Source organism: Xiphophorus hellerii, chromosome 9, assembly GCF_003331165.1.
Source record: "Xiphophorus hellerii strain 12219 chromosome 9, Xiphophorus_hellerii-4.1, whole genome shotgun sequence".
NCBI lineage: Eukaryota > Metazoa > Chordata > Actinopteri > Cyprinodontiformes > Poeciliidae > Xiphophorus > Xiphophorus hellerii.
In genome coordinates this window covers 15,227,399-15,239,857 of record NC_045680.1, presented here as the reverse complement: position 1 = coordinate 15,239,857, position 12,459 = coordinate 15,227,399, and the positions used below count along the sequence as shown (strand labels likewise).

Below are 12,459 nucleotides of genomic sequence, written 5' to 3'. Positions count from 1 at the left end.
ATGAAACCAATTTTCTTACAGAAAACCATAAAGAGAGCATGTAGAAAATACCAAATTCAAAAATCATCAGTTAACAAAACAAATATGCAACATCCCCCTTGCAGGTAAGTATACTATTTGATGCATGGTCAGTTCAAGATATCCCAATGGTGTTGGTACTCTTTCGTACCTAAAGAGGTCCGGTACCAAACTTGCTAAGATATGACATGACAGCATCCAGAATCTGCACTACCTTGTATTGATTAATATACTTGACCTATGAAACAACTGTAACATCATCACAATGACACAATGAATATTTTTTCTTCACACTTTATCATCTACCGTTCCCACTGACAAGGCTACAAAAGTTTTTCAGGGGCTTTATGTTTGAACTTTTAACATTTGTATTCAACCACATGTAAATATGGAACACAATTTTATTTAATAAGGAAATGTTTTATGGCTGCTTAGAGGACAGACCCAGTACTGTATTAAGCAGCAAAAGCCTTCTAAACACACAGGGAGATTATTCAAGTCCATTGTCCAGACTTCTTAGTTACAGGGTGAGACAAAAGTGGGTAAATAGAAACAGAAAAGCACACAGCATCACAGAAGTAATGTGGATAAAACCAGTGATGATTAAATGAAACAGTCACAGAATATTAATTTGACATTTGCTCAAAAATATCAATTTACACCCCGTTATGACTTTGGTAATGCATTTATTGGAAAGAGATTAATATCAATACCATAAATCATTCAGGAGATACAACCAGAGCGAGGCATACTCACATGTTAGCTGATCTCTGTGTAGGAGCTATGCACCTATTAATCAATGTCCCTGCTGCTCTGGCCATGTCATCAGAGGAAAAGGCAAATTTATAAAAAGGGCAATAATCACACTGATACTCAAAGTAACATACTTAGATGTTTATGCAGTGGTGCTATCTATTTCCACTGACCTTCGCAAGGTTCTTCTCTGTGCAAAACTGATTGCTAGCTTCTGCATTTTCTTATCCCTTTGATGCCTTTGCTTGATTAGTTTTATGCATTATGCAGACAACATGCACCGAAAGTGACAACAAAGGAAATCTGATTGTGTTTTCAGAATACTAACTATTTTGGCCATGTTTTCATTGATAATGACACCAAGGTCAGTTGGTGTCATTATCAATGTGAATCACAGTAAAAAATTTTTTGCTTTTTTATAGTCTAAAGGTTGCAAGTGCTATTTGATGAACTTCCCTTTAGACTCTGACTTGGGGCAAACATTTTAGGTAACTTTTCACAATAGTTTGCTGGAACTTTTGCCCATGCGTCCAGACAGAACTGATGTAACTGAATCATATTGGAAACCCTCCTTGTTTGAAACCAAATGTTCATTTCTGACTACGAATTTCTCTTGAAATTGAGATCAGAGCTTTGTGGTGGGACTTCAAAACATTGACTTTGTTATCCTTAAACCACACTGTAGGATTCTTTTAGAATTATTTCATACATGAAAAAGTTCTAGTTCCTCTGGGAGATTTTTTTTCCCTAATTAAATGGGAAAGAAAGCTGTTATAAGTGAAACAATATGTCATAGGAATAATTTAAGATCAATATTACAGAATTATTGACTTAAAACAAGCTTTTATGTTTTGCTGAAAAGTTATCTGTCAGATAGTTTTGTCTTATTTCAAGTGTACTAAGAGACTTGTACTAGAAATCAGACAAAAATGCTTGGTAAGATTTTGTATTTTTGAAGTGTATTTCATGAAGGGGGTTTATATTTATGCTTATACTAATTTTATGAATCTGACTAATCTTTTCAAAGAAAAAAAACAGACTTGTGAAGGACCACATTTCTTTTCCTGACACTTCGTTGATTTGTTTGGATTTTTCTATGAAATATAGAAATGTGTAAAACTTATTTCTTTCATTTTACTGGCTCTTAGCAAACAGAAATAATTTTACCAATCTTAATTTACCTAAAACAGGAAATGTAGTCTGATTTAATATCAGAAGATGAAAAAAGCTGTCATTTTATAGAGTGTATGTAATTATCTGGCACTATTTATTTTGTTACACACAAATTGCCTTAATGTAGTACAGCATTCTCCAAAGTCAATGATCCATCGCAATTGGTGGAGGGGAAAGATTTGTTAAACATTCTCAGATATTGTTTTTCGGTGTTGCTACTCACCACTCTCAAAGCAAGCATCAAAAATCAGATGTCCTTTCCGTAGAGGTCCTGTGTATCCAGGTGGGCTTACTGTCAGCTTGTTGACATTCCCTACTAAGGCATCTTCCCCTCCAGCTTCATTTCCTGCAGAACAAGCAAAACATGCTGAATTTACATAAGTCTAACTTTGCTTTAAGGTTTTCTATCAAACTCAGCAGGGTTGATTTATTTTATATAAAAATTTACTATTCATACATGATTTTATCTTTTATATCATTTAATACAGCTCTTGAATGATAAAACATGCAGTAAAAGAATCTGTGTAGAAAAAGTACTGCATCACTTTGTTTATTTATGATGAAAAAATGCCCATATTAATTAATTCCCACTAATAATGTCAATGCATACTTCCCAGTTCCTATATGAGTACTTAAGCAACACATAGTCACATATGATCAGAGGTGAGTAGAATTGTATTAGTTTTATCTTTTTCTTTGGAAAAGTGTTTGGTCTGCCTGAATTTGTTGCTTTGTCATTATAATTTTTTTTAAGTCTTTGAAATTAAAAAATTTACACTAAACTTTATATTTTTGTCTATCCAATGACAGCATTTTAAAATATTTATTAGATGTTATGATCCGTTTCTCAGTTCTTTTGTAACCTTTCACAAAATACTTTTTTACTCTTGCTTGACTAATGTCCTTGATGGTTACTATTTGCTATTCTTGAGTATAAATACTGTATGTTGTAGTAGTGTTTTTACTGGAATACAATTTTATGGCCACTCCCAATTAAAAAATAATGTATAATGTGCTAAAGGGGTGCTACAGAATCTCCTTGAATTAGAGCTATCTCAGATAAGGAAAGACAGTTTGTCTTGTTGCGAGATTTGTGGATTTCTCCAAGGACGCCTTTCTGCTAACTCCTGTGTCAAAATGAGAGGGATCAAAATACACACACGTGTGCACCGATATAGTCTACCTAAAGATACTATTCAGCCGGTGAAAGACATGCAAATACCATGTAAGTTGCAGTGACAGCACAAACTGTGGCCAGTTGTTTGAAGTCTACATATTATTTTACAGAAAAAATCGTTTATTGTGGCTTTTAACTTAGAAGCATAAAAGCAACCGTTTGCTATTATTAGCTGCATTGTAATCCAGCTAGTTAGCACCCATGCTCATTGCACCTGTGATACTGTTTTTTCGTGAAGTAACTAAACGGTTTGAATACTCTACAATGCAATAAATGGCTGATGGCCAAGTTAGCTCAAAACTGCTAGAATTACAATTCCATGTTTACATCTTTTCACCTGCTAGCTTGGAGATTAGCATACCGAGCCACAGCGCACGTTTAAAGACTCTCCGAGGGATACAAAGACCCGCTTGCTATTCGCCAGGCAGCAGGGTGGCGTGGCATCTCTTTCTGCTGTGTAGAGGTGAGGATAAAGCAATGTAAAGCTCGTATTTACACACCAGACTCGACGTCTCTGTCAGTGTTTTCCTCCATCTTCCTCTCCATCCGCACAGCCGACGCTTTTAGTGCGTTGCTACGGCAACGGAGAATGAGGAAGAGGGGAGAGGTCGGTCTGTACTGCAAGCAGCTCTGTGCAGGTATATTCCCTTCAGTAGATCATTTTGTGCCCTCACAAAAAATGCACAATTGATTTAACATAACAAAAGACGGTTCGGTTGTGTTTAATATGTATGGCTGCATGTTTACCTGAAACATAAGTGTAATTCAAAGTGACATTATTATGAAATTATTATAGTAACTTGAAGTGACATAATTTCGCGATAAAGCTCTGATTTATTTTCCAAAAGTAAACTGAAGAATCAGTGTGTAATGTCAATGTTCAGCACTGTGTCGGAAACTGGCAACATTAGTATTCTGCACATAGCAATATTACAAGCCAAGGCTTCCATTGACACTGCAGGGCAATCTGTATACTGGCCATAATTCAGTTTTATCACTGCCATACCTGAAATAAAACCCATTTTAATTATATTTTCAGAGAAAAATAAGCCAATAATTGCAAGCAGCAGTCAGAGATTGGGAATTATCCAGTAGATTGATTAAAGCTGAAGATTTTCTAGACAATTGGAGCAGAGATGTCATCAGGGCCAATCAAGCCTGGCCCTATTCCTTTCCTATTACAAAGGCTGCACCTGATTAAGAACATCAGATGAGCCAGCGCGCAGCTCCTGGAGCAAGAGCCATGCAGGTTGCTGCTAATTTTCAGCTTGTAAGCAGAGTGTAACAGGAGCAAATGAATAAGAGCCGAGAGAGAGCAATGGTTTTTCTTAGCGCGTGTGATCTATATATGACGGCAAGCATCAACGGGCCACAGAGTAGATGGATCTGTATGATTATTTCTCAGATGACAGAAAGAGAATACAGAGCAGCTGTGTAATATTTTGTTAAAATTGAAAATTGAATAGCTGTCCTCAGTGGTATGTCATTCCTTTAACGCTGTGCCTATTAAAGAGCTATGTGGTGGTACAATCATTCATTTTCAAGAGAGATTGAAATTGAATTATGGAGCATGAGAAGAATGAATTAGATACACTACAAGTTCTTTTGTTTCTGAACTGTAATCAAAGCTATTTGTGTGCCGAGTTTCAACCTTTGTAATATATTTGTTTGGTTCTCTTAGTATCATAATTTCATTTCTGCAGATTATAATTGATATTTTTCCTTTAAATGAAAATCTATTGTTATTTCACAAAGTTCGAAATTTATTTACACGGAACATTACGCTTTCAAAATGCACATCATATTGCTAGATGTTAGTATTGGTTTAACAAAGATGGAGCCACAATATATAAAAGAATTTCAAATGTATTGTTAGCGTACCTGGAATCAGAGGTCAAATAGCATAATAAATTAATAATTCCAGTGATTTCCTAGTTGTAGTTTATTGATTCTCGACTTGAACAGATGAGTTTGTTATTTTCTCTTTGATAGATATGACATTTATTATTTTTGGGAGGATTTTATATGAGCTCATAAAACATGGAATGTTATACCGAGTACTCGAGTATTAGTGCCTAGAAGCCCTTGAGTTTTGATTAATGCCCTGGGGCTCCTCTGGGCATTAATCCTTCTCTTCCATCAAACCCAATCGTGGGAAATTGGTTGATTTTTATCTCTGGCTGATTGATTGGTGCATCACTGTTATTTGCTTAAAGTTTCACTTCTCTGTTAAAGATTTACATCATTGTATAATACTTTGAACAGTACTATCTAATTTTCAAATCCATTGAAAATCAGGGAAATTAGATGGTCCTCACCGGAACCAAATTTTAGGTCTAATTCATACATCCTACTTTGCTCTACTAACCTCAAAACCAATGTGTTGAAATGTTTGCGATATGTGCCAGTCAACTAAGGTCTGCGAGGGGTGTCTGCAGAAGTCCATGTACAGGCCAGATTATTTGCAGCCATCGTTTTCCCTTTGCTACCTCATGATGGGTAATTGTAACCCCAGTCAGAGAGTGGCACACAGCACTTGGAGAAAACAAGATTTGGATAATGGGGATAGGAAAAGTACAACAAAGAAACAAAAAGAGGAAACTTTATACTGTTTTTTTCTCTTCTCTTATTCCTAGCCTCTTCTGAATGTATAAACCATTATCACCTGCTAAATGAGCTAAAACTTGCATAAAAATGAGCATATAAATTTTTGAATCGGTCAAATCAGCCTGCATACACGTAATAACATAAAGAGCTTACATAATGCTGTAGTGGTTACTTCTTGTCATGGGATTTACATAAAAACAGAATCTAAACTTTTTATAGAAGTATAAAAAGTAAATTCAACAACATGGTTTTTCACATTTTAAATGTGTCTCAGGAGAGAAGATTTACACCCATTCATAAAAGCTTTTTAAACCACTGATTACTTGGAACATTGTTTCACATCTTGTGGTTAAAATAAGATCTCTACTAACGTCAATAAAAAAAAATATTGGCACTTTTAATCTCAGGTTGCGAGTGACTGGAGGGTGCTCAACATTATCACAATCCTGTGAAGAATCCATTTAAATAAAGCCTTCTGGGAAAGCATAGCTTTGGCTCAGCAAACATTTCTTTCAGAGCGAAATTTCTTTCTCCTAAATTGTAAAATGATCAAATAGATCATTCTTTATAATCGTCAAAAGGCGAAATCAGAAAGAATGTCCTGTTTACGACTCTGTCCCCAGGCCTAGTGTGTTTGTGTGTTTAAAGGAAGCAAATCTGTGTCTTAGCATTTATATTCCACCAAGTACAGGGAAACCCTTTTACCCTGCCATGCTGGGCACTTTTCACACTTAAAGTCCATCACCAATGAAGGAACAAGTCATGCAAAAATCAAAACAAGTGAGGACAAGGGGCACAGAGTTGGAGACAGGCTGTTGTGAGAGACTGGGCGAGAGTGTGAGGGATGGGGGGTTGTGGCAGGATCAGTTGGGGTGCAGAGACCAGGCGGCGGTACACAGAGAATCACTATGGTGACAGCAATCAGGGAGCTCAGGGGAGTGAGGCTGGGTCAGAGAGGAAGGCTTGAGAGGCAGCTGACTGAGGAATCAGCCCTCACTTTGGATGATTCAACTGACAGCTCCCCCCAGGGCTGTGCCGGACCAGCTGTCCCCAGAGACCATGAGCTTTACGAGACAGAGATGTGGCTAAAGCAGTTCTTTTCTAAGTGAAAAAGAAAAGAAAGAAAAAAAAAACACTGAATTGGAGCCGAATCAGTACAACAGTGCCACAACACAGCAATGATGTTGATTATGTTTTCACATATTCTGCAGCAGATGAAAATGCTGCAAAAACAGGACTACGTGCTAATTTAAAACGTGTAAACACTTTTATATGGTGCGAGTTTTGTGATATTTTTCACCTTCTCTGTTGACTTAAATGTTGGTTAAACCAGCAATTTAACAGTTCAGTTTGTAATTCCGTAATCCTTTCATCCCTTTCACTTTTTTTGTCCATCATGTTCTCTGTCTCTCCATCCCTCTGCTCAACCCCCTCCTCCATCACATGTGCTGGACAGCAGCCACCTAAACAGATGGTCCAGTGTCAATAGGCTGCTATTAACTGGCCACTTCCCTGACTCTAATTCAAGACAGCGAAAAGCACATTTAAAGAACTGGGAACCAGTCCTCTGCCATGTAGATGAAGTTAGGAATAAGACAGGTCAAAGGTTTGATTAGTGAAAATGATCCTATTAACATTTATAGAATATAATCCTTAGTCAGTGTTGGTTGATTTCGAGAACATTTATACTTACTTTCTCCTGCAGCAGATTAGATATATGTTGGCTTCTAGCATCAAAGTAAACCAATCCTGTTTCATATGAGCGTAAAACCCCACCTGAAGGTCAGCTGGCTGAAATAAGGTACTACTGTTTTTCTTTGTTTAAAATAAATACAAATACAGCTGGAAATAATTCTGGTCAGGACAAATGTAGACAATAATTAGTAAAACCTAAAGGAGAAAGAATTAAGGACCTTCAAAAGTCGGTTTTATCTAATTTTCCTGAAGATGCCAGGTTCATCTGTTCATACAATGTATGCATAATTACAAAAGCTTTTTTGCGTTTCAGGAGGGAGACCGGTTCTGGATCCCAGAGATGAATGTGTTTTGGTAGAAAATGCAAATCACAGCCAGAACAAAAGCTAAAGACAATGTGAGGAAAATGCCAGAAGGTAGTAAGAGACTGTCATTATTCACAGTGAAACAACCCCTTACTAAGATAGGCTGAAAGGCCACTCAGTGATGAAGAAGCCATAACTCCAGTAGCAACATAACAAGATGAATTATAATTTGGAAATGCACTCAGGAACAAATATTCTAAAGGGGGGCACACATTAGGAGCGCTTCCATTTTTCTCATCCAATGATATGCATCATTCGGCAAACTTGGCATAAGTTACATGTGTCGTGACACACTGTGCCAAGAAAGAACAGAGTATTAGACTCCAGCTGTGTATAGCTTTATCAGTAGTATTGATGCTTCCTAATATAACAGGTTTCTAAAGGATTGCTGGGTGTTGTGCCTTGGAGCACAACACCCAGCAATGACCATACCCAGCAAGTGTGGATTGAAAATAATAGGTTCTTATTTTTTGACACATGTCTGATGCTGCTAATGTGTGAGACACTTCATTTTTGGAGACATGTCCTGTGGTCTGATGAAACTGAAATTGAAGTGTTTGGCCATAATGAGCATTGTTATATTTGAAGGAAAAGGGGCGGGGGGACGCTTACAATCCTTAAACATCATCCCAGCTGTGAAGTATGGGGGCTGTGACATCATGCTGTTTGGTTGTCTTTGAAAACTACTGTATGTGCAAATATTAAAGCAACTCCTCAAGACATCACCCAAATCAGTTTTCAAAATGGACAGTGACCCTAAGCATGTCTTCACATTAGTTACAAAACAACAATAACCTCAGTGTTTTGGAGTGGCCATCACAAAGCTCTGATTCCAGCCCCATTGAAATTGTCTAGGCAAAGGCAACTGATCCGTCTCTGTTACATAAGCTCTGTTCAAAAGAAACTGGGTGAAATTGCAGCAAACCATTGTTAAAAGATCCACAATATTTCAGTTTTACCAAATACTAAGGAAATTTATGAATCTGACAGTTTTCTAAAAACAAATTGCCATTCCCTCTGTCATTATTATGACACTTAGCAAATAGTTTTGGTGATCCTAAATCAGTCTGAAAAGAGGTTATGTTTTAATAGAGCATGTGCAAATTTACACACTATTTGTATTTTGTTTAAGTTTAAGGAGTAATTGTTTCTTTTCTGTTAATTCATGTCATACATTGCAGCATAAACATTATGATACATTACAACCATGACATTTTTACCCAGATTTATCATACCATGGGAGTCTGCAGATATGCAGATGAAATCAGAGCTCTAAAAATATCAAAGGTGTTAACTTAATGAAAGAGTGACTCATGTTTTTCTATGCTTGTTTGTCGAGGAGCTGGGATCTCCTGCCATGGCTGTGACTGGCTGCTTCGTCATCCCCCGCCACACCCTGCTGAGGAGAAAGGACAACCACCTGACCTTCACGCTCAGCCCAGCCTGATTTTCTCTCAGAGGTATCCTAAAACTGAACTCTACTGGAGTTCCTTGTGACGTGGTTGCAGGTGATTACTTTACTTCCACTTAAGAAATATGATTTTACCAATTACTGACAACATTGCTCTGCAAACCCTATGACTTGTTAGGTAAGCTTTAGAGCGCGTCCGTGCGGTGTTCCTGCGTGTCTTAGGAACTGACGCTTCAAAAGAAGGAGGAAAAGAGGAAAATCTAAATGACGGGAGATGCCCAGAGAGGACAGGATGTGGCGGCGGAGCTGCTAGAACAGTCTTCCCACCTTGTGGCCACACAGTGAACTGTAGCTGCCTGAACGCATGAGCAACTGGGGGAAGAGAGAGTGATGCGGAGGAGAGCGATGGAGTTAGAGAGGGAGGGAGCCAGAAGGAGCGAGACAGAGAGAGCGAGAGAGAGCAAAAAGGGAGGGGAGTTTAAACTAAGTGCTATGTTTTGGGACAGGCTAATCTGCTAGCGAGCAGTGTGAGGATCGGAGCGTATTGTATGAGCCAGTGTGCGGGGGACAGATAAGGGAGCCAGCCAGCCCGACCCACAGACCTACCGACTGCCTGCCTTTAATGTGCTGACTCTGGGGAGAATTTAAAAGACAGCGTATTGACTCCTCAGACGCGTGTTTGTGCGTGCGCGCCGGAGACCCTGGGCTCAAACGCCTCCAACTAACAGCCACAGCCCAGCCAGAAGTGCATCAGCAGACAAGGGAGCGAAAGAAAAAAACAAAACAACAAAAAACTAACCCAAAAACAGGACTGAAAAATTACAGCTCCCACATCAAAAATTAAAGAGGATTTTTTTTTATATCCTCTTCTTTTTTCAATTGATTTGATTTTTTTCTTTATTTTTCTGTGTTCCCGGGACAGAGAGACTGACTCCCGATTCTGAAGAAGAAATCAGGAGGGAGCAGAGAAACTCAAGTGAATCCAAAAGAAAAAGAAAATTAAAGGACAGAACAAAAACCTCATCGAATCTGAACATGTTTGAAATAAGCCGAACACTCAACGCTGCTTTGTTGAGCAACGAGGTAAAGATTTCTGGATTCTTTCCCTTATTTGTCGTTACAATTGTCCACATTCACCTGTGTACGTCTGCTGCCAACCATTCTGTCATGTGTGTTGTGTGTGTGTGTCTTTGCACCCAAAAGATAGAGGGGGGTGTTTGATAGCAGTATGCTGGTTGGTATGGGGGGTCTCACTCATTCTGCTTTGTAATCATAAACAGAGAGCCAGTGCTTAGACTTTACATCAAAACCAAGGTAGCCATCGAGCCCATCTAACATAGGCTTGCTTGTGAAATTGCGCACCTTGGGCTGAAACTGTGTGTGCAAGTGTAAGTGTGCACATTCACACACATGCTTCTGTGCGAGAGCAAAGTCTTCTGTAAATCCCCGTCTACCTCCCTCTTTTTCTTCCAAGTTTCAGTTTTTTTCCCCCCTCCAGCATTCCCACCATCCTTCCCATACCTGCTGTTATCTGCTCTCCTTCCCGTCTCTCACACCCCTCTTCCCTCTCTTTCCTCCCTTTTGTTATCTCTGTGCCTGTCCTCCCCTCTCCTCCCGTATCCGTGTATGAGCGTGTGTGTTCTGTGAGCAGCATCTCAAGATGATGGCGAGGTACGGGCAGCTCTCGGGACTGGCAGCCAGTGGCGTGGGCTCCGTCCCCGAGACGCACTCGCCGCTATTTTCCAGGGATCCCCTGTCATCGCCCGCCCAGATGGGCTACAGGTCACCCCTGGTAAGAGGATAGTAGACAGAACAATGTATCTAAATATATTTAATGAACACAGGGAAGCATATTTACCACAAAAGAAACAGGGAGATAGGAGTTTAGATTAAAAAAAAAAACTGTTGGGTTGTGTGTATTGAAGAAAACAGCAAAAAACAAAAGGTAGAAAGAGAGCAAATCAATTGTGGGATTCTGCCCGTATCCCCAGTGGATTGTATTAGCAAATATTTACATTGTTATGTTTGTTCAATTACGGCCGCCTACTCCGTCTTTAGCCTCTGCCAGTCAGCTTGTTATCAGGGGAATTTGAGGTGTTTGCGTGAGCATGCATGTGTGAATGAGTGGGTTAATATGTTAAACATTTATTTTCTGTCCTTGTTAAAATGTTACAGATCTTTCTACATGCATCTGCTTCCAAAAACTTCAAGTAAAACATAAAATAACAGAATAACCTTTAAACATCAGCAAGATGACGGATTTCCAATTACGTTTAATTGCAACTCTCATGTCAGTTAAATTCCCACCAAGCAGGAGAAAAAAAACAGGAACATTTTCTGCTACCAGAGTCAACATTACTCTGCAATTTACATAGTAAAAAAAAAATTACTTGAGGGAAAAGCGGCTTGGGAAAATCTTCAACGTTCAGGCATTAAAAAAAAAAAAGCGTTGTAAGAAAATCCCTGACTGGCCGCATAAAAAGCGACACGAAGCTGTGGGTGTCTAATCTGCTGCAAGCTCTTCATTGGTTCGGGCTCTCCTTCAAACTGGCTCAGATCCACACCCTGGAGCCTCCCGGAAGCCTTCATAACCCACCGTCATGCTGCTGCTGCTGACTGTACCTAGGGGTTCCCGTCAAGTCTATGCAAATGCAATGGGTGAGGGTACGCGGTGAAATATTGGCAGTGAAACCGTACATTTGCTTTAAAATTCTTTAAATTTGAGCACATCGGTGCAGGGCATTTTGTCGGAAGCCTTGTGCTTTCGACTGCCTACTTAGACCCACAGTTATCAGCTGTTTTCATAAAGGTGCTGGATCATAAATTATTCGAAACAAATTAGCTGAATTTATGGCATAAATGCATTTGAGATAATACTTTTTTGATTAATCTTGTCAGAAACCTTTCAGATAATATTTTCAGGTGACTGACTAAGCAGGGTGGAGCATCATAAACAGATTAGACGAAAGTAGGATAACATTATTTCAACCCATTGTTATTAGTAACTGCAGAGTTAGATTTTTGGCAAAAAAAAGGCTTGTTAATGGGTTATTTTGGGGATTTATTTTACGTTTTTGTGTGAGCATTTGTGTAAGCCAATTTGTTTGTGTATTTGTTTAAAAATGTGTGCGTGTTTGCGTGGGTGTGTGTGTGTGTGTATGTCTGGATGATTACTCTGGTTAAAAAAGAGCATCGTTAAAGTGATTAATGGTGCCTTCATTAAGCATAGCAAGATCATTTGCATACATTAGATAAATGTG

General features: G+C 38.8%; 2 protein-coding genes across 7 annotated transcripts in view; one reads left to right on the top strand and one right to left on the bottom strand.

Annotated features, from left to right (window-relative positions):
• Positions 1-3,727, bottom strand: part of agbl4 (AGBL carboxypeptidase 4) — a 303,893-nt gene extending 300,166 nt beyond the window's left edge. The window contains exons 1-2 of the mRNA XM_032572807.1: positions 3,622-3,727; positions 2,168-2,290 (exon numbers count right to left, since the gene is read on the bottom strand). Of these exons, the coding sequence (XP_032428698.1) occupies positions 2,168-2,290; positions 3,622-3,667 (169 nt within the window). The 5' untranslated portion in view covers positions 3,668-3,727. The remainder of the gene's footprint in view (positions 1-2,167; positions 2,291-3,621) is intronic.
• Positions 3,728-9,608: 5,881 nt separating this feature from the next.
• The window catches only part of elavl4 (ELAV like neuron-specific RNA binding protein 4), a 94,132-nt gene continuing 91,281 nt past the window's right edge, over positions 9,609-12,459 (top strand). The window contains exons 1-2 of one of the 6 annotated variants that reach the window (XM_032571740.1): positions 9,609-10,282; positions 10,851-10,991. In XM_032571740.1, the coding sequence (XP_032427631.1) occupies positions 10,235-10,282; positions 10,851-10,991 (189 nt within the window). In that variant the 5' untranslated portion in view covers positions 9,609-10,234. The remainder of the gene's footprint in view (positions 10,283-10,850; positions 10,992-12,459) is intronic. The other 5 variants (XM_032571738.1, XM_032571739.1, XM_032571736.1 and 2 more) reach the window with 5 other exon arrangements.